Source organism: Astyanax mexicanus, chromosome 7 (assembly GCF_023375975.1).
Source record: "Astyanax mexicanus isolate ESR-SI-001 chromosome 7, AstMex3_surface, whole genome shotgun sequence".
Lineage (NCBI taxonomy): Eukaryota > Metazoa > Chordata > Actinopteri > Characiformes > Acestrorhamphidae > Astyanax > Astyanax mexicanus.
The window spans coordinates 25,402,376-25,425,481 of NC_064414.1; the positions used below are offsets into that span (position 1 = coordinate 25,402,376).

At 35.3% G+C, this 23,106-nt stretch overlaps 2 protein-coding genes and 1 long non-coding RNA gene across 4 annotated transcripts; 1 reads left to right on the forward strand and 2 right to left on the reverse strand.

Annotated features, from left to right (window-relative positions):
* The first annotated feature begins 223 nt into the window (after nt 1-223).
* Nucleotides 224-16,373, forward strand: dapp1 (dual adaptor of phosphotyrosine and 3-phosphoinositides). Of its 2 annotated transcripts, none has more exons than XM_049481648.1 (9): nt 224-348; nt 4,000-4,122; nt 6,809-6,942; nt 7,023-7,153; nt 8,757-8,804; nt 10,388-10,450; nt 10,544-10,629; nt 12,312-12,399; nt 13,789-16,373. In XM_049481648.1, exons 1-9 carry the CDS (start codon nt 287-289, stop codon nt 13,810-13,812), a joined length of 759 nt encoding a protein of 252 aa, XP_049337605.1. In that variant the 5' UTR covers nt 224-286; the 3' UTR covers nt 13,813-16,373. The 2 variants fall into 2 exon arrangements, with proteins under 2 accessions (XP_049337605.1, XP_049337606.1); XM_049481649.1 differs by lacking the exon at nt 224-348 and adding an exon at nt 3,745-3,876.
* On the reverse strand, nt 6,791-13,109 carry LOC111196007 (uncharacterized). Its single transcript, XR_002651945.2, has 3 exons — nt 13,065-13,109; nt 8,238-8,344; nt 6,791-6,926 (listed from the first exon to the last, which is right to left on the reverse strand). It is a non-coding gene; the product is annotated as an uncharacterized LOC111196007 (long non-coding RNA).
* lamtor3 (late endosomal/lysosomal adaptor, MAPK and MTOR activator 3) lies at nt 16,359-21,451 on the reverse strand. Its single transcript, XM_007238005.4, has 7 exons — nt 21,316-21,451; nt 20,986-21,036; nt 20,827-20,861; nt 19,474-19,532; nt 19,241-19,374; nt 19,048-19,111; nt 16,359-16,704 (listed from the first exon to the last, which is right to left on the reverse strand). The coding sequence occupies exons 2-7, from the start codon at nt 20,992-20,994 to the stop codon at nt 16,631-16,633; spliced, it is 375 nt and encodes a 124-aa protein (XP_007238067.1). The 5' UTR covers nt 20,995-21,036; nt 21,316-21,451; the 3' UTR covers nt 16,359-16,630.
* Between the last annotated feature and the right edge of the window lie 1,655 nt (nt 21,452-23,106).

The window sequence follows — 23,106 nt, forward strand, 5'->3', positions numbered from 1 at the left end:
TGACCGTTCACCACCGTCCACCCCCTCTCCATTGCCCCCTTACTGCTGATGGAAAACATGATAGAATATTAGCACGATTTTTTTAAGCATTTTGCACACCATTTCTCATCCTGTAGTTCAATGAGAAGCATGTATCTGTCTGAGTAACTCACGCCCCTCCCCCCTCCCCTGTCTGTTATCGTGGGCGTGTCCACAGCTTCCTCTTCTGCTGCTGTTGGTAAATCCTCTCTGAGGGCTGTTCAGAGCCAGGCTTTTCTAGAGGAGATACAGCAGTTCTGCTCCAGATATGAGTGTGGGCAGCTCCAACCGCAGCTTCGGAGAGGAGGTGGATGAGCTGGAGACAGTGGGGTGAGTTTAATAAGAGTTTAATTCAGAGTTATTGACCACAGTGTAATAATTCTTCTCAAATAAGAGCCTCGTTCAGCACCGGCTTTCATCCTAACTAACCTAGTACATTCAGTTTACCACCAACAGTCTCCTGCTGTAAATCATAAACTTTAATGTTTAAATTAAAGGTTCCCACCAAAAATACTGTTCCTACAGTATTAAACAAACCCAAACACTGAGACAGGGGTATGCAATATGGTAAAGAAAAATATTATATAACAATATTTATTAAAGATATGTTCACACTACACAATATTTAAAATAGATTTTTAATTATTTCAGACTAAATTACATTTAGTGATGAAATGATTTAGTGGTGTTTTTATCATCATTGCAGTGATTTCTTTTGTTGAACATTTTTTTTTCTATAAGCTTGTAACATGATGGTTACAAGCTTAAAAAGTTTTTATTCATTTGCCTCATTAACTGGGATGTTGCCATGCTGTACGTCAGTCTGCAGATTCTTATTTATCCAGTGCAGGGGGCGGGGCTAAGATGCTGTATGATAGACTGATAAATTGCAGTGGGCGGGGCTAAGCTCTTGCTTGATTGAAAATTGCAGTAGGCGGAGCTAAGCTGCTGTTTGATTAACAGATAAAGGTGTATTGTGTTACGTGCAAGTACACACAAGAAAGAAGAAAACAGATGTAGTCCATTGCAATAGATGCAGGATCTGAAAAGTTAAAAAGTGCTGTCCAAATACTCTCCTATACTGTACAGTCATTTTCTATGTGAATTTTACTATCCAGTTAAACAGGACTAATTACAGTGTTTGTAATTACGTTGGGCTGTGTTCTTAAACTGGTGTATTATGTATCATGATAAGAAAATGTATATATCTTTTCAGATCTTCTGAGAAGAGCAAAGTAAAAAAAACATGATCCTTAGACACTTTATTTGAGATTTTAGCACAAAGGGTTGAGAGGTCAGCTACTTGCACATAAAGGTAGATTGACCATTTTAGAGAAATGTAAGTTTTTACACCTTTATTATGTCAATACAAAAAGGCTAATAACTTTACTTTTAAATTGGTATAAAAAACATTAGCATTGCAGTTATTATAGCAAGCAAACATTTTTATTAAGTTCAGGCCTTCAGTCTCTGTTACAGAACCATAAAGCCGAACAATTACTGCTTATTAAAAAGACTGTAACCAATAATGTTGGCATCTATAAAAGACCTATCTGCTATTTTGTATACTGTTGCACAAGCTCATATTAAGCTCATTAGTGGAAGAAAGTATTAGAACTATTGGAAATCACTAAATCACTGAATTTGATTGGTTAAATTTAGTAGTCAGTTTCACATTTTTATTTATGTGATAACGGTCAAAGTGGAAAATCCCTGTGGTAAAGAATTTATCGTAGCTGCTAAAAGTATGAGGAAACAGTGCTCTAATTTTAGATGTGTTCTGATAGTCAGACAGTGGTACAAACATTTAGTCTGGTTAAAAACAAACTGTGGATCAGTGTTGAGTGTGAAGTTGAGTACACTGAACTGTTTCACATGTTTCATTTTGAAACGTCTGGCCTTGATTTACAGGGTTTGATCAGACAGCAGGATTCTCATTTTCTGTTTTAGTTGTTTCACAATCCAGTTTTGCTGAGTTTCATTTTAGTCCTTCCACTTTGTGCTTCATTCTGTTTTTTTTTGTGGTAATTTAATTTAGTTGTCCTGATCATGGCTCTTGCTGACTGCTCTGTTTTACTTGTATGATATTTCAAAAAAACAAAAAAAAACATTTTTAAGAGGTCTTACAAATGCTTCATTAAGCAATGCTAAAGAAGAACCGTGTTTGTAACAGATATGTGAGTATAAAGAAACGTTCAAGGGTTTAATAATGTTTAATAATTATTCCATAATATTTATTCCATAATAATATTTATAGAATTGTCAGGTCCACATATCCATAAATTAATTTTGAATAGTGCAAATGTTAATTCAAGACATCTAAAAAGTTTCTATTTGTAAAAACTGAATTAGAAATTTTAAAGTTTTTTTCCAATGAAAACAGAGTTAGGACTTGTTTTGCTAGTCTAATTTTTAGACAAAAACTGCTTGTCATAGTAACAACATAACCTTCCCCTTGTCAGATTAGGATTCAATGATTCCATTTTTAAGCATGTGCACCATGGAACACCCATTAACATCCATGAGCAAGACTTCAAATATAAGTGGCTGTAGAGAAGAGCTTTAGCAAAATTCCAGACATAAATTTGTTTAATAGATGTGATTAGAATGGAAGAAAAGTAGTTTGACAGCTCCTAAAACCCTTAGTAGCATTAGAGCTGGGCAATATTGTAAAAAAATAGCTATGAGTTATTCTTAATTACATCAGTTGTTTTATTTGTAAAAAAAAAACACAATTTAATGTAATACCTAAGCTATTGTTTACATTTTATTGTTTACAGTTACAATTTTTTTTATAAAAATAGTATGAGACCCCTTCAACCTTACTTGCAGCTTTTATGTTAAACATGGTGCAAACCTAACCTTCTTATTTCTGTTTTATAGTTAAGGAAAGGGTAAAATATGAAAATTACTTTCACATAAAAGAGCTCTTTACAGGTTTCTGACTGAAACAAATGTCTATCTACTGAGATTCTATCTGGTAGCGTTTATATGTAAAGATATACAATCTCAATTATCCCATTTTGAAAATCGTATTTAAACAGTAATTTGATTAATCAAATTATTCCAGTGTTAAAGTTCCTCTTGTTTGAGTCTGTTTGACCCAATGCTTTCTGACTGAAATCACTCTAGTTTTGTATGTTTGCTTGTTTATGGTAAGCACTTTTACATTTAATACACAATTAAAGTAAATTTTTAGCTGTGATCAGTCAGTATGTGTTTTTATGAAGAATAAGACCTAGGATTGTAATAACAGTATGATAAAGTTTTAATTACAAACACTTTAAAAACACTTTAGGTAACACAAGTTCATATAGATGATTTACAGAGATATTAAAAGGAAATACGTAAAAAAAAGCATAAAAGAGACGTTTAATAACAGGACAGAGACATAAATAATAGGCCAACTTTTACTCCTAATGATTTTCATTTTATTTTTGTTATTATTAGTCCATTTAAATTATTTGTGTTATTATTAATGTTGCAGCATTTCTTCTGCCTCCAAGGTATCTATGACATCTGAGATGGGTACAAAGCACATTCTAATATGTAAGTGACTGTCAGTGTTAAATCAACAGTTACAGATGAGCACAGTGTGTGTATTGATTTGAAAAGCAGGAAACAGTGTGTGTTTGCTCTACCTTAAGACTATAAACACAGGTCTCAGAGTGACCCAACCAGCTTTCAAACAGGATAAACCACATTTCTGAAAGAACCAACGATAAAAAGCCAAGTTTGATGATGTTGATTTCCATACTGCTCCATAACTGTCACTAGACAGTTTCTTTCTTTCTTTCGCGGTCTCTTTTTTTTTAGATAATATCTTCTGATGTTATCGCTTCATATTTTTCCATAGCTGTAAGTAACTATTTTTTCTCTTTCTGTCTCTCTCTTTTTAGAGATTACATCTCTGGATGTTATTGCTAAGGATAGCTTTCCATTACTGTAACTTACCATTTTCTCTCTTTTTTCTCTCTCTAGTTGGTACCATTATGAACTGTCTCGCCATGCTGCTGAAGCCCTGCTCATGTCTAATGGTGTCGATGGGAGTTTTCTGCTGAGAAACAGCAATAAGGGACCTGAATGCTTTGCCCTTTCTGTAAGGTTAGTTATTTTATATAATTGTATTTGCATTACATACACTAGATTTTTAACTACATTACGGCTGGGTAATATGGTCCTAAAATAATAGAATGATATTATTGCCATAACAATATTATTCGAAATTACAATATTTTTGGCAATATGTTAATAAATGATAATTAAAAAAACATTTTATTTAGTACAGTTTTAAGCGTTTAGTAGAAAATATTTTTGTAAACAACAATAACTTACCAAGACAATGACTTGGATAAAAATAATAATAATGTAACATAAAGAATAATGTTACATAATATAATGTTACTACATTGTAGACTATTTAGTCAGCATATAAAAATCCAAAAGCATAAGCTATTATTTCCTTATTGAAATATCTTTGCTTCAGATTTTCAGAACAATGCTTTAAACTAGATTAATGCTAATTTAAACTTCAGTTGCTCAGAAACATTTTTCTGTGCTTTACATTTCTCTCAAAGTTCTTTTTATCTTCCTTTTCAGTGTTTCACATCCCCTTTTCCTTTTTAAAACTAATGACATGATGATGTGGAGAGTTTTTTTCCGTTTTGCTAAAGGGCTGTGAAATGAAGCCCCTCCCCTTTCCTCTTAATGCAGCTATTAATATATTCAAGACTCAACATGTTTGCTGGGCTATCATGTCTAATTAATTTATTCATATATATATATATATATATATATATATATATATATATATATATATATATATATATATATATATATATATATATTGCATGCATGAAAAAGTTCATATTCATAAAGTTTTAACAGTTCAGAAATTAATACTTGGTGGAATAACCAAAACAGCACCACCAGTCTTGCACACCACTTTTGGATAACTTCAAGCCACTCTATATACAGGGCCTTGCAAGTATTCAGCCCCCTGAACTTTTTAACCTTTTGCCACATTTCAGACTTCAAACATAAAGATATGAAATTGTAATTTTTTGTGAAGAATCAACAACAAGTGGGACAAAATTGTGAAGTGGAACGAAATTTATTGGATATTTAAAATTTTTTTAGAAATAAGACTGAAAAGTTGGTCATGCAATATTATTCGCCCCCCTTGCGTTAATACTTTGTAGCGCCACCTTATGCTGTGATTATAGTTGCAAGTCGCTTGGGGTATGTCTCTATCAGTTTTGCACATTGAGAGACTGAAATTTTTGCTTGAGCTCAGTGAGGTTGGATGGAGAGCGTTTATGAACAGCAATTTTCAGCTCTTTCCACAGATTCTCAATTGAAATCACGTCTGGACTTTGACTTGGCCATTCTAACACCTAGATACGTTTATTTGTGAACCATTCCATTGTAGATTTTGCTTTATGTTTTAGAACATTGTCTTGTTGGAAGATAAATCTCCGTCCCAGTCTCAGGTCTTTTGCAGACTCCAACAGGTTTTCTTCAATTTTCTTTTTAATTTTAACCATCTTCCCTGTCCCTGCTGAAGAAAAGCAGGCCCAAACCATGATGCTACCACCACCATTTTTAACAGTGGGGATGGTGTGTTCAGGATGATGATCTGTGTTGCTTTTACGCCAAACATAATGTTTTGCATTGTGGCCAAAACGTTTGATTTTGGTTTAATCTGACCAGAGCACCTTCTTCCACACGTTTGGTGTGTCTCCTAGGTGGCTTGTGGCAAACAAGACTTTTTATGGATATCTTTGAGAAATGGCTTTCTTCTTGCACTCTTCCATAAAGGCCATATTTGTGCAGTGTACGACTGATTGTTGTCCTATGGACAGAGTCTCCCACCTCAGCTGTAGATCTCTGCAGTTCATTCAGAGTGATCATGGGCCTCTTGGCTGCATCTCTTATCAGTCTTCTCCTTGTTTGAGCTAAAAAACATTTGAGGGACATCTGGGTCTTAGTAGATTTGCAGTGGTCTGATACTCCTTCCATTTCAATATGATCGCTTGCACAGTGCTCCTTGAGATGTTTAAAGCTTGGGAAATCTTTTTTTATCCAAATCCAGCTTTAAACTTCTCCACAACAGTATCTCAGACCTGCATGGTGTGTTCTTTGGTCTTCATGATGCTCTCTGCGCTTTAAACAGAATTCTGAGACTATCACAGAGCAGGTGCATTTATACAGAGACTTGATTACACACAAGTGGATTCTATTTATCATAATCAGTCATTTAAATCAACATTGGTCAATTCCTTGATCCAAAGTGTACAATGTGAACCGGAAATAAATATAGAAGACATTAGCACATACAGTGTTACCACTCACAGTAAACAGGGCAGTGGTTGGTACTGATTGAGACTGGCAGCATCTGGCTGTACAATCTGCAATTAATACAGTTTGCTCTCAGTCCTGCGTTTTTTTCACTTACATCTGACATAGCAAATGAAATGGCACACAATACTGATTATTTTTTCCATGACATGTAGCATTCCAGTCTAAAACAGATCTTATTGTGACTTATAAAACAAGGTCTGCTCTGTGTTCCTAAAAACACACAAATGCAGTGTTGAAGATTACCAGTATATTTTATTACTGAGCATCTGCATGCATCTTTTATCCACTGATAAAATGTTGCCTCCAGATGTTGCTCTTAGGTTGGTGCCACTCTTACTTATTTATCTTGAATTTTGCCCAGTATATTCTTCTTCTTCTTTTTTCCTTATTGTCTTATTGGACTGTACTTCTTGGATATCTCCTCCAGGGCAAAGGACTCAGTGAAGCACTTCCATGTGCGCCGGCAGTTTGGCAGGTATTCTTTTGGCTTCAATGAGTTTGCCACCCTTCAGGACTTCACCAGTCACCTGGCCAATCAGCCACTACTGGGGAGCGAGACAGGTCTGTCAGATCCACTCATTTTTATTTTATCTCTACCTCAGTAAAGTGACTGTTCTTCCTGTCCTATCACCAATTTCTAGGTAATCTGATAGTGTTGAGGTTCCCGTATCCACGCCAGGTGGAGGAACCTTCTATCTACGAGTCTGTGTGTGTTCACACGGCCATGCAGACCGGACGCCATGAAAGCGACCTTGTCCCCAGCGCTCCATCAGTACGTTATCAACGACTCACATACTCAGAATGATCTTTCACAGCAAAATAATAATGTCAATAATGCTTAATTTATTTTGTAATACTTGTGTATGCACCTCCTTACGTTAGAAACATCATGCGTCCTGTCTGATAAGAATTACTGCTGCCTCTTGAGATATTTCCAGTTATTATTAACCCTCTTTTTTCCAAGCAGAAAACATAATTTATACTCCCGCATTCCGGGAGGATGACTGTAGGCACTACAGGCTCAAATCTGACTGGTTGAAAAAAGAATAGGATTATGATACAGTGGCTTGCAAAATTATTCTTACCTCATGAAATCTTTCACATTTTGTCACCTTACAAAGTGTGACATGTAAAAGTATTCAACCCCCTTCACTCTTAAACCTCTGAATAAAATCCATTGCAATCAATTGCCTTCAGTAGTCACTTAATTATTTCAGATGTGTGTAATTTAGTCTCAGTATGAATACACCTGCTCTGTTCTGTGAAGGCCTCAGTGGTTTGTTAAAAAACACTAGTGAACAAACAGCTTCATGAAGACCAAGGAATTCGCCAGACAGGTTGGAGATAAAGTTGTGGAGAAGTTTAAAGCTGGGTTTTCATCCAACATCATCCAAAAACTACAAACCTACCAAGACCTGCACATCCACCTAAACTGACAGATCAAGCAAGGAGAGCTCCAAAGAGGCCAATGGTCACTCTGAAGGAACTGCAGAAATCAAGGGGTATGAATATTTTTGCAAGCCACTGAACACATTGATTGACCAGCAGAATCATTATCATTATGTTGGGCTGGTTGCAAGTTTTGGACCACACGCTGGTAGTCTAGGTTTCTTAACTTAGGATCAGAGTAATCTATCTACATCTATCACAATAAACAACAAGACTTATCCATTCTAAATCTAACTGCATGTGAACACAGCCTACATGTTTACTCAGAAAAGTGAGGAGATGCGCCGCTCAGTTTTGTCATCTCAGTGTGTGTGTCTCAACAAATTACATATTTACTTACTAATTATCAGAACCTTTCACATTTGAATGTTCTGTGGGAAATTAATTAATCTTCTTTTTTGCTTTACCTGTCATTTTGGAGTGATGGAGAAAGCAGATCAGTGCCACCACATCTTAGCTCCGATAGGAAAGAGTCCGTTCCCTCTTTCCAAAAGAGCAGATTTCAGAATAAGTCCTTAGACAAGAGTAAAGTGATATAAAACATGAATAACAAACTAACAATTAATAAAATTCAGCTATTTTATTCTAATAACACTGCTGTCAAATATTATGAAGATCTTTATTTAAAAATCCTGGTTAAAGCTAACCAATATAAATGATCAATTGCATTTACAGGTCAAAAATAGTCTAGATCGATTTTAACAAGATTTCTTAGATCTGAAACGTAACGAAACAAATAACCTCCAACAGATTGTAGATGGAAAGTCAAATTTATACAAATATTTAATAAGGCTTATCTAATAGGGCTGATGTGGTCATATTGTCAATTCAATGCATCTTGTATTTCAAAATAAATGTTACAGGCATCTGTTCATAAAGCCTTAAATACTACATAAATTTATTTACATCAATGTGTGTTTCTGCAGCTTGGTACAAAGGAGGGCTATCTGGTAAAACAAGGAGCTATTGTAAAGGTAAGTAGAGCCACAACAGGATTATCATTATGGGTTTGTTATGTTTAATTAAAGTGGGTTGAATAATAAAAATATTATTATAAAAATATATTAAAAACTATAACTGTTTTTATAGAGGAATTTCAGACTTTTATTTTAACATTCCCAACCTGTTCAATTGTGAATATTAATTTTTGGACCAATTCAGGAGATGTCTGACGTTTGAGGTTAATTTGTTAAGGTGTTAAATTTGAATTTGATGGTTGTTTATAAGGGAGTCATCAAGAGAGTCATAAAGCGATGTGACAATTTAAAGCTGAAAGTTTATACATCAATCACAGTCACATTTGAATTGCTATGTATTAAATCAAAGGTACACAAAAGTACAAAGTAGCAACGATTAAAGAATTTAATATTTCTTAGAAATTGCAAAAGCTGATAGCTGTGCTTATATATTATATACCAGTGGTTCTCAAAATGTGGTGCTCCCAGCTGGATGGTGTGTATTATTGTCAGTGTGTATTTGGTATCGTGAGGATGCCAAAAATACGCCTTGCACAGCTTGAAACGTGCAAAAAGCATGTACTAATTCTCCTAATTAATTATGTGTGTTTTGGGCGTAAGGTGAAATAAACCATCACTTGTCACTTGTCATTCCCTTCAAGAGGCAGGTGCACTCTGACTTTGGTGTGTTGATATCTTAACAGTGCAATGCTTTTGTGCGTCTCAGCGGAGGTTACTGACCTGCACAATCACATTGTGAAAGTTCGCCAGCAGGGAACAACAATGTTGTTTTATTCTTTATTCTGTTTATTGTTGAGTTAAAAGTCGGGTTTGCCCTCTGCAGCACTTCCATGTGTGTTTAACAAGCTAGAGTGTATTTGTGCTGGGCTCACTTATAGGAATAGACTTTGTGATTGACCGTTGTCTAGGTTCATTTCACTCAGTGGAGCACCTGTTTTCGACCACCAAAATAGCAACACGCCTGAATACACCTCACTTCCAGACCACCACACCCATTGGTAAAGATTTATTCCTTAACCCTGATGCTATTTTAATGGCATGGGCACAAGGCGTGAAAATAGACTAAGGAAGAGGTGTAAGATAGGAATGAACATCGTGACACACCTTGCACAGGGTATACAATAGGGCCCTATATCTCTATTAAAAAAAAAAAAAAAAAAAAAACATAATTTGCTCCAAATGTCATGAGAACTTCAAAATAAAAGTAATTTAGCTGCATTTCTGTTGGAATTTGTAGCATTAATTGTTATTTATTATTGTGTTTTACATTCTCAACAGAATATCCAACATTTCTTGTCCATACCTTTAACCCCTAGTTTTCTTGAATATGTTCCTGTGCAAGACTTGATAGTGGAATTTTGAGTTTTTAGTTTGAGTGTGGGTGGTCTAAAATGTTTGAGAACAACTGATATATACTATTATCGTGCTTATAGTTAATCTCTATATTTTCATACTGTATTTTGTTAAGAATGAAAATGATATTTTGCAATATAATTTCATCTAAATAAAAAAAAAGGTAAAAAATGCTTAGACAAAGAAAACTGACTCTGAATCTGACAGTGTCTCTCGCTTTGTGTTAGAATTGGAAACAGAGGTGGTTCACATTGAACCGTAATGAGCTGAAATACTTCAAAGACAAAATGGTACGTTTCAAATCTGTGTTGCAGTTAATACTTAAATAGTAAAAAATAAATATGAAAAATGCTCTTTTATTATTATTATTATTTTTTTATCAGTTTGAGGACCCCATTCGGACGCTGGATCTGACCGCATGCTCAGCTGTTCAGTTTGATTACAGTCAGGATAGAGTTAACTGTTTTTGGTGAGAGCACTGATGCAGACACTTTTTTATATACTGGCGTGTGTGTGTGCGTGTGCGTGTGTGTGTGTAAGTGAGTGAGTGTATTTGTGTGTAGGGGGGCATTTCCTGCGTGTCAAACTCCAAAAAGGGGAAGTGCAACAAGAAACACACCTAGGTGGAAAGGGCAGCGTTAAGCTGACACTCCACTTATTCATACCAGCTGTACACACTGAACACACAAACTGCAGCTTATTTATACCATCTATACACACTGTACACACACACTGCAGCTTATTTATACCAGCTGTACACACTGTACACACACACGGCAGCTTATTTATACCAGCTGTACACACTGAACACACACACTGCAGCTTATTTATACCATCTATACACACTGTACACACACACTGCAGCTTATTTATACCATCTATACACACTGTACACACACACTGCAGCTTATTTATACCATCTATACACACTGTACACACACACTGCAGCTTATTTATACCATCTATACACACTGTACACACACACTGCAGCTTATTTATACCATCTATACACACTGTACACACACACTGCAGCTTATTTATACCATCTATACACACTGTACACACACACTGCAGCTTATTTATACCATCTATACACACTGTACACACACACTGCAGATTATTTATACCATCTATACACACTGTACACACACACTGCAGATTATTTATACCATCTATACACACTGTACACACACACTGCAGCTTATTTATACCATCTATACACACTGTACACACACACTGCAGCTTATTTATACCATCTATACACACTGTACACACACACTGCAGCTTATTTATACCATCTATACACACTGTACACACACACTGCAGCTTATTTATACCATCTATACACACTGTACACACACACTGCAGCTTATTTATACCATCTATACACACTGTACACACACACTGCAGCTTATTTATACCATCTATACACACTGTACACACACACTGCAGCTTATTTATACCATCTATACACACTGTACACACACACTGCAGCTTATTTATACCATCTATACACACTGTACACACACACTGCAGCTTATTTATACCATCTATACACACTGTACACACACACTGCAGCTTATTTATACCATCTATACACACTGTACACACACACTGCAGCTTATTTATACCATCTATACACACTGTACACACACACTGCAGCTGATTTATACCATCTATACACACTGTACACACACACTGCAGCTTATTTATACCATCTATACACACTGTACACACACACTGCAGCTTATTTATACCATCTATACACACTGTACACACACACTGCAGATTATTTATACCATCTATACACACTGTACACACACACTGCAGCTTATTTATACCATCTATACACACTGTACACACACACTGCAGCTTATTTATACCATCTATACACACTGTACACACACACTGCAGCTTATTTATACCATCTATACACACTGTACACACACACTGCAGCTTATTTATACCATCTATACACACTGTACACACACACTGCAGCTTATTTATACCATCTATTCACACTGTACACACACACTGCAGCTTATTTATACCATCTATACAAACTGAACACACACACTGCAGCTTATTTTTATCAGCTGTATGTAACTTTATTTATTTATTTATTTATTTTGTCTCTTTTCCATGTTACAGTTTAGTCTTTCCTGAGAGGACGTTTTATCTGTGTGCTAAATCTGGCGTGGAAGCTGACGAATGGATAAAGATACTACGCTGGAAACTGGTAAGGACAGCAAATTAATCATGCTTGACCAACAACTTATACTTTCCATTAAGTGTTCACACACTCATCGTCAAAGAATAAGAAAAATAGTTGCACCCACACTGTACACCCACAATGAGTTTGAAATAAAACAAATGAAGTCTGTTTTATGTAAAATTGGATATTTACAAACAATACTTACATTTGTGGGCACATATACATTCAAATGGAGTTCTATGAGTTTAATTAATTTGTAATAAGTTGCCATTGGCAGCTTCTTTTCTATTGGCTTCTGTCACAGTCTATTTGTATGCCCACTAGTTGTGTCCCCAGTTTCTGACATTCACCATCAGTGTGTAGTGATTCCTCCCGGGCTTAGGTAAACTTATAGATCATATATTATGATTAACTGCCTGGCCTCTATATTATAGGTTGTATGAACGAGCATAATTTCCTGAGCTGCTAACTCTGTTTGGGCTCTATGCTCGATACTGGTTACTCTATAGCATTTTCTTTCATAAGCTCTCTAATTCTATGAGTATTTCAAATGTGTATTTTACTTTTTAACTACTATTATGCAAAGCAATTGATAAAACAAAAACATAAAACATTAATGAACAAGTAAACATTACTTAAAAATCTTAAAGCAACGTGTTCCTCAAATAATTTTAGTAAATTCAACTTACCCAGGCTTACAGTGCAGAAGGAAGTCTCGGATTCCAGTGCTGTTGGGAAGGAAGATAAATGTTACCCGGAACAGTAAATTATATAAACTGATATGGGCAACTCTGTGTCATATTTATTTAGCTACACATACAGCAGTGAGTAACTCAGATTGCTAGATGTCTTACACAATCCATTCGAATGCAGCTAATAGTTCCTGTAGAATTTTCGGTGGGATGGAGTGCTCACCAAATAAATTAAGGATAGGTCTGGTGATGCAGCTGACCATGGCATAGTATGAGTTTTGAGATGGCACCAGTATGTGGATGAGCGTTGTACTGTTGGAATAGTGCAATAGAGTGTGCATTCGGAAAAGGTCGGGTCACTGGTTGCTGGACCTCATTAACATAACGTAATGAAGACCAAGGGTGAATCAGGCATCGTAAAAAACTGCACCCAATACCATTACACCAGGTCTTGTGGACTTGTGATGCACTGGCACTGATTTGTGATAAATTCAAGATAAATTGGGACTTTTTTTTAGCATTTTTTGTTCTTTTTTTGATGATGAGCGCAATATACTGTAAGGATTATAAAGAAGTTTTATATAGTTATGACGATAATGATGGAGAATTAGTATTGTTAATAATACAAATTTTCGTGGTATCAACTCTGTAAGGGAAATTTTTGCTATTTGCTTATTGCTTCCTGCTCAACCTAACACTCAGCTTACTCTTTTTTTTCCAGTCCCAGATAAGAAAAGGCAGATGATGGTCATCGTGGAAAAAGACAAGAAGGCGGGACTGAGAGTGTGAGCTGTGTGCACAATTAAGAATGATATAAGATGATGATCTAAGTGAGAATCAGAGGTCAGTAGATAGTCATGGAGTAGGATAGGTCCTATGTCCAGCACAATCAGATATCAAGTGTGGAGTAAAGGAAGTTGTGTACAGTGTACACATCTCCGTGGAGACGATGTGTCATGCTGACACTGAACTGTGGCTTACAACATAGCGGTGTCATGACCTTCTCTTACACTGACCATCTTGAAAGAGAGTGCAAAAAATAATAATATGTGGGCCTGATGACATTTCAAAATAGGGTTTTTGTAGATACACCCGTCACTATGACTAATTAAGTAGTCAACTTTCCTCTGAGGAACCAGAGCATTGGTAATGATAAGCTGCACTGGTATGTGCAGTATTGCACTACAGGCTGTGGACCAAATAACAGAAACTATTCTATTTTTCTGTCTCTGATTACAATGCAAATTCTTAAATAACAACAGAATTCACAATAACAAAGCAATACAAGGCCAGTTACTCCCCATATTCCACGTGAATCCATCACAAACAGGTTGCCAGTGATGGACAGACACCCTGTTTCTCCCCAAACAACACCAACATTTACAAACATGTTAATATCAGAAGAATCCCAATAGATGACTACAAGCTAATGCTAGACAATTAATCAAAAATTTAAAATGAATCACAACTGAAAGGCTTTTTTCTTTCTTAGAACAGATCAGATTAGGCTTTCTTACGCAAATTAATTATGTGACAAAACTGACTTTTTATTTATGCAGAAGTTTATGCTCTCTTTCTCTCTCACACACTTGCGTGGTCACACACACACACACACACACACACACACACACACGATGGCACATTTCCTCTTTTCAAGTTGTTGAGTGTAGAATATGGAGCTTTGCATTTTTTTTCTCCTTTAAAACTCTCAGTTAAACTAGTAACTCAGCATATTACAATATTCTAGTTTAAAAGCTTCAAAACTACCCTGAGATTTTGAATAATTTTTATTTTTTTATCTACAATTCTATTGTTTCATTTGATTATTATTATTTATCTGTATATCTGTACCTTTCACACTCTGTGTACATGTTGCTAATATGTGCTAATACTATTGTATGTTTAATCATGCAATTTAGCATCATCCTATCTGCAACATGAAGGACAACTTAATTGAGCAGTTTAAACAGATTATTATAAACAAGCTCAAGTGCTCAGACCACATTCCAATTTTCTTCCAGTTAAGGCGATGTCAATACAATACTTCTGAGAAACTGACATGAACATTGTTGAACCTGTGCCAAATTTTTTTTTTACTTCCTTTATTTATTTAACAACATTAGAGAGGGAGGTCACATAATACCGTTTTCCACTTTTAAAACTAGAGGATGTTTTGTCTCATATATTCATTTGACAAATGTCTTTATTGTAGTTTATTGTATATTCTATTATAAATGTATTGCAGTACCCTGGTTTGTATAAACTGAACCTGAAACCCCATTGACATCTGATCATTTCATATAAATGCAAATTACCCTTGGGAGTAAATTGTGTTTCCAATTAGTCAGACTGAAATCTGACTGCTGGGACAGATTATGCAAATCCACTCACTGTGTGGAAAGTATTAGTGGAGATTTTGTTGTACTGGGTTGGGTCTTAGTTGTTAAGTGCATCTTTAAGAGACAGAAATGTTTATACTGCTATAATGTGACTTAAATGCACCTCAAAGCTCCTGAAATATGTTGAAATGATTGCATGTACAGTTTTGTTTATTTTATTTTATTTTATTTTTTTTTACACATTTTATTCATGTACTCCTGATACTCAAGACACATGAAGTGACTGCATATACAGGGGTTGGACAATGAAACTGAAACACCTGACATTTTAGTGTGGGAGGTTTCATGGCTAAATTGGAGCAGCCTGGTGGCCAATCTTCATTAATTGCACATTGCACCAGTAAGAGCAGAGTGTAAAGGTTCAATTAGCAGGGTAAGAGCACAGTGTTGCTCAAAATATTACAATGCACACAACATTATGGGTGACATACCAGAATTCAAAAGAGGACAAATTGTTGGTGTACATCTTCCTGCCACATCTGTGATCAAGACAGCAAGTCTTTGTGATGCATCAAGAGCCACGGTATCCAGGGTAATGTCAGCATACCACCAAGAAGGACCAACCACATCCAACAGGATTAACTGTGGACGCAGGAGGAAGCTGTCTGAAAAGGATGTTCGGGTGCTAACCCGGATTGTATATAAAAAACATAAAAACACGGCTGCCCAAATCACGACAGAATTTAATGTGCAGCTCAACTCTCTTGTTTCCACCAGAACTGCCTGTCGGGACAATAAATTATTGTGGTCTAAAACCAGGTGTTTCAGTTTCATTGTCCAACTCCTGTAAATCTATAGTGTACATCGTATGATGTTAAAAAAAGAGGGGGGGGAAAACAATGCAAAAATGTTCTTGTGTAAAAATGTAAATATTCAATAAAAAGAGAAGATATTTTTGTACACCAAAGTCTTACACAATTTATTAATTAGATGAAACAAAACAAACAGAAGGGGTTACATTCATAAGAGAAACATACAGCATCAAGAGCAACTGACATAAAATCCAATTTCACAGTTAACATCATACCAATCTTTGTGTGTGTGTGTGTGTGTCTCAACAACACAAGGGGAGAATTGTAGCAATGTCCAAGGTGTGTGTGTGTGTGGCTCTTATAACCTGATGCAGGTGTACGATGCTGCAGTAGTTGTAATGCTGACTGATTCTTAGGCGACCTCCACCACCTGCCTCAGTTCCTCAATCAGCGGAACCAGCTCCTTCTCCAAACTGATGATGAGACCTAAAAATAACAGTTGCAGAAGCAGACCGGTAACCGATACTAACCAACTGACGCACACAGTGTTATCAGAGTGCATTTATAAACACACAGTGAACAGTTCCCCTCCTGATAGGATAAGGCTGCTCTGTATATTTACTTTGTGAGAGGCAAAACTACAAATATAAAATATAAATATAAAGAGGCAAAACTACAAATATAAAAACAGATGAACCAAAACATTACGACCCATCCTTATTGTGGAAACTAACATTCATCAAATCATAACAAAGCATATAATATATGTTTGGCAATAACTAGACAGTCAGACAAGAACCAAATCATTATGGCCAGATAAGCTGGTCACAAACTGGGCCTGTGGGCAGCTCCTGATCAGATGTGGTGATTACTAGCGGACTAAGAAGAAAGAAAGACACCTATCTAAGCTACTAACACAATTAAACTAAATTTAATTATGGTTACAGGTACATTATCAGCAAAAAGTGTGACACAATACAAAACCCTCTTATATTGTGATATTGCAATATTCATGAATGCAGTCTAAATTATATTTATTTTGCCATGGTACTGTTTTTTATGTTTAACTGTTTAAATGCACTAAATATGCTGCACTTTAGTTTTGTGATAGATTTTTTAAATATTTTATTTATTTATTTATTTATTTTTTATTCACAGTATTGAATTTATATTATTATCTTAGATTCAAAGATTGGTGGCAGATGTGGTTCCTTGAGTGTCGTTAGATTCCACTGTTCTGATTGGATATGTTTTTATTCATATTATAAATAAATGAAAATAAATGAGGGTATATTTATTTACTTTATTATTCTTATTTTACATTCTTGTTTTATACAAACTCAAAGTCTTGATAAGTTACTGTTTACGAAATTGTTTAAAATTTTTTATTTTTTTCTATTGAATGTATGAAACTTTTATATTTGTACTAAATAATACATTAATATTAGTTTTGTTGCAGTAGTATAGTGTTAAAATTAACTGTAAGGATTGTCATATTACCAAGAATATAGTTTTCGCAAAAATAACTTGAAATATCATGAAATTATTTTAGGGCCATATCACCCACCCCTAGTTACAGGAGTGTGTCACAGTGTACAGAGCAGAGTTGCCACAAACCAGTGAAAAGTGTCCATGCTGATATGTGTCTGTCCACTGCCCAACACGACAACATGGATCATGCCTCTAATTTTCTATACAGTCTGATACCAAGTTGAATACATAAAATTGTTAAAAATAGGCATTGCAATATTTTGTTTGCAACATATATTGTGATACTCAAAAATACAGGAATGAATTTTTACAAGAATTTAACAGAAGTGATCCAACATGTCATGCTACTAATAGTGCACTCTATGAGCCCTATCGTACACCCTGCGCTAGGTGCTTCGTAATGCACATTGTTATCTTAAACTGTGTCAGCAGCCTATTTTCATGCCTTGTGCCCGCATTGCTGTTTCTGTGAATGACCTGCTCATGCACCTTCAGTGTGAATGTGAAGGTCAGTTTTCTTTGCTAAGAAGCACAGAACTGCTGCGCCCTTAAAATATATGCCGAAGTCAGAGCACACCTGGCTCTTAAAGGGAATGGCAAGTGACACGCTGATTGGTTTATTCCATGTTACAGCCAAAACACACACATTAAGAAAATTTTACCTGCCTTTTAGGCATTTTGAGCGGTGCAATGAGGTTTTTTTTTTTTTTTTTTTTTTTGCATCTTCACAATACGAAAGACACAATTAACGAACAAATGCTATGCACGACAATCTGTCTTTCATTGACATTTCATGGGATATCAGAACAGTGTGAATTTTCCTCTTGTTCCAAATAGCAAAAACGTTGTGTTTCATTACATTATACACTGTGAACTCTAACTATTCCTACATTGTAATACAGATGCTGAAACAATATTTATTGTGCAGCCCTGATATTAAGTAATCCCAAGGCTAAAATGATTACATTTCTTGCTTTTATAAAGCTTATAAAGTATAGAATTCTTTAAAAGAGCCTGCAAGAACTGAAGAATGTGGAAGGATTTTTGCTTTTGTGGGATGAGCTGGAATAACCCCAATCTGCCATGGCACCACCCTGCAATTCACATGACTTACAGAATAACACTAACATCCTGGTGCCGGATTCCACAGACACCATGAAGTGTCCCAACAGCATATTTGGCATGTGGTCAGAATGTTCTGGTTCATGTGTGTATTGTAGGCTACATAAAACAATGAACAGCCAACAAAGCTCTTGTTTAAGTCACATCTTCATCTTCAGAATTAGAATTTCCTTCACAAGTCATAAGCATTAAAGATCACCTCTGACAGACACTCACCTGTGTTAGCACTACTACTTGCAATGAAGCTGATCACTAAGGGTAATCGGTTAAACTGCACAATCTAAAAACAAACACAAAAAAGAAAACACAAAATTAAAACATCACTAAGCAACCCAGTAACAACTAGCATCTTAAAAACAGATTAAGAACTTCAAATGAAACCCAACGTTAAGTATTTGGAGCAGAATACCTGATATGTGTTATAGTAGCAGATGATGCTCTTGTTTTTGGACAGCCCCAGCTTGCTGCCCTGATCTGTGGCCAGGGCAAAGGTGGAGAGAAAGCCTGGCCGCAGAGCGTACTCCGGAGCATTGTCATTGGCAACTTAAAGGATGAACACCTACAATTATTACAGACCTAATGCAAGCAGCAGTTTGACACTATATTCAGCATTATTAACAAAGCATTATTGAAACTAATTACCTTTGATTACTGGAACTCCATCTCTGTCTGTTACTACTATTGCATGGAGGCCCTCAACCCTGATCAGAAACAAAAAGTTATTGCATACATTATAGTGTACCTGCACTTAAACATGGTGTCATCAAAGTTTTATGGTGGAACAATATTTAGAGACAAACCATTTGCTCATTTTTTTACATTTTCCCCTCAGTTTAGAAGGTATACTTGTAAAAATACTTATAAAGGGAACATTTTATTAACTTAATTAAATGTTATAGGTCTATAAAAAATTTTTCTACCACTAAACTTTAAAATCTCATTAAAAATAGTTTAAAAAAAAACAAATGTTGAGAATCTACATATCATTACTGTCAGACCAAAACTCAATATTAACATCAAATATCTGGAGGAAAAAAATCCTTTCTATAGAATTAACATAATACATTTTTTATATGTATTTTGTAAGTTTATTCCAAGTTTTTGAAAATTAATATTGATCTGTTCATTGGGGGTGTAAGAAAATACTCTATATATTGCAGTATTGTGATATTTTCTAAAACAAAGTATTGAATTTTAATTATTAGTGTAGATACAAAGATTGGTGGCAGACAATGGTTAATTTAGTCTTGTGCTTAAACCCCACCATCTAGATAACAGTACTATAATGTTTTATTAGATTCCACTGTTCTGATTGAATATTAGCAAAAACAAATATATATATATATATATATATATACATATATATATATATATACTTTTTTTATAATATACAATAGCAGTTAGAAGTTTGGACATACCTTCTCAATTAATGTTTTACTTTATTTCTTTTCTTAACTTTTTTTTCCACCTTGTAGATTCATATTAAAACATGCAAACAAATACAGGACACATGTGGAACTATTTAGTAAACAAAAAACTATTCCAGGTGACTCGCCACTGAGATTAAAATACCAAGAGAGTGCAAATCTGTCATATACGTATAAAACATATTCTGCTTTTTTTTTTTTTTTTTTTACTTTATTGTTTGCAAAATATTTCTGCATGTGTTCCTGTGTAGCTTTGATTCGGTCTTTAAACATTTTATTTACAATGTAAAAAAGAAAAAAAAAAGAAAGAAAACACACTGAAGGAGAAAAGGTGTGTCCAAACTTTTGACAGGAGGTGTATTATCTAGTTTACAGTACATCCATTTATTGTATCCCCTGTATTTCCAACTTCTTGCCAAAACACACTCTTATTGTTAATAATGAAATTCGGAAACACCGATTAAACCAACTGTCAGATTCAGATTCATGTCAGAGTGAAAACTTGAGTTTATTTGCGTGACAGTAACGATATTTTAGTTTGTTCAATCTGGAAAAAAACTGTACTCACGTTGGCAATTGCTTGTATAAATATCTCTTCAAATCCTGCAATTATAAATCAGATATGTTAACGTTAACGTTATCTAAATTACTTTACATATAAGAATCCTATGTTTAGTTTAGACCTCAGACACACAGTATCAGATGAGGAACTGATTTTAACACTCACATCTGCCATGATGGAGATTGCTGGCTACCAGTAGCCTTCTCGCGGTGATCCCTGTAACAACACGCTCAGCAGTAACACAACTGTACAGGAATACAGCTTAGCTAACTGATACCACACTGACAGAAAACTGAAATAAAACAAATATCACACAGAGCAGCTCCTGTGGGTTAGACAGCTAATAGCGCTAACTGGAGTTAATTAAGGTATTTAGCTAAGCTAGCTGCTGCTGTGGGCACTTCCCTAACTTTGTTCAGCTCCGCAGTTAGTCGTACAGGTTAATAAATGTTTCTGTATTAAAGTAAATGGTTAAAACGGGTCTGAGAGCTTCACCTTTATTCACACCGATCTGAGGCTCCGTGTCTTGTTTAGAGTTTTAATCACATGACCCAGACTGTGTACACCTTCCTGAGCGTCACTTCCCTTCCTGCGACCTGCCTCTGTTCACTCCGTGAGCTCAGATTTCCCCCTAGTGGATAGTACATATAATAGCGACATAGAGAGTGTGTGAGAGAGAGAGAGAGAGAGAGAGAGGGCTGGAGAGAGAGAGACCGAGAGAGAGAACGGGGAGAGAGGGGGTAGAGCATACCTGTCAAGTTTTAGATTTAAAAATAAGGGATATTTTCCTCTGTCCGCTTAAAGCCGTCCCACCAGCCCAATGAAGGTTCAGTATCTCTTACATTTTAAAACATGTTTACAAAAAATCTAAAATAACCACATGTGAACCACTTACACACTACAATTAGATTATCAGAATCTGAACATGTTGTGGACATTCCTACATATGTCATTCTTTTAATACAGCCAAATTAAAAACCCTTTTCTATATCTTTTTTTATTTAAGATTTCATGTCTTTTTTGTAATAAATGCACTCTTTTATATGATATATTTTTTATTTATTTAATGGATTTAAAATTGAACAAAGAGTGCACAAATTCTGCAAAATGACTGTTGGTGACCTAAAAATGGTATTATGAGCTTTTACTAAAAGGACATGGACCAGATATGTTCCATCAGTAAAAATTAGTCCTAAGGGGCCTACACAATAATTTTTAATTAATACTTCTTCCTTTTGATCACTCCACCCCTGATTAGTTCAGTTAATGTCGGTCCTCTCCACATTTCTAGTTAAACTGAGTCACAAGCTGTAATTTTTTTTATTTTAAAAGGTTTAATCTGTGTGTTTTATTTCGGAGTATTTTTAAGCAGCTATCAGAAAAATCTCATCACAGTTTCCATGATTAGACAACCGTTACCTTTCTTTTAGAAAAATCGCTGCATGTATGTTTTAACATCAGCAGCTCCAACTAGCTGCCTGAACTCACAGCGAGGAGGGCGGGGCTTCCCCACACTGACCCTCCTTGCAAGCTGATTGGCTGTTTCTCCTGAAAGGCGGGACTTTCTCCTTGAACCGGCTCCACGATTGGTTAAGAGACACAGAGCGGCCAGTGCCCTGTATCCTCAATAATATATATTTTTTTATGTTAATGAAATACGGGAAATTTACGGGAAAATACTAATACGGGAGGACGGCGGGAAAGAGGAGTAAAATACGGTAGAGAGGGGGGGAGAGAGAGATAGAATTTATTCTGTTGTGCTGGCATTAAGACAGCTCCCCTTTTCTAAAAATTAAGTGAAATATGACAAATAATGGGCAGACAGATTTATTTTTTTGTAAAAAATTAGAGATAAAACATTATAATAACATAAGGGAAACAATCATAAATAAATGCACATTAATCACATGAGATCTTCATAATATCATGAATTCTCTTATTATAAACCACTCTGGAAGTTTTTAATAGTGAGCCAAAGTTCATTAAGAGGATCAAAATTGGTTATTGTAAAATTTGTATTTCAATCTTCACAGTGGTTTTAGTGGTCGTATTCATTGCGTTTTTGCGTTTTTATGTACCAAAATTGGTCTAACAAATTTTTATACGCTCATTTTACAACTTAAACGCTAACAGAAAAAAAACTCTCCTGCAGAGTTGTTAGAAACTGAATGAAATTTTTAATGTGTAAATGTAATTTTGTAAATTATTTTAATATTAGAGCAAAAGGGTAATTTAATAGTAGGAAACTACAATTGACAGAATGCCCAAGTACCCATCTGGACCGCC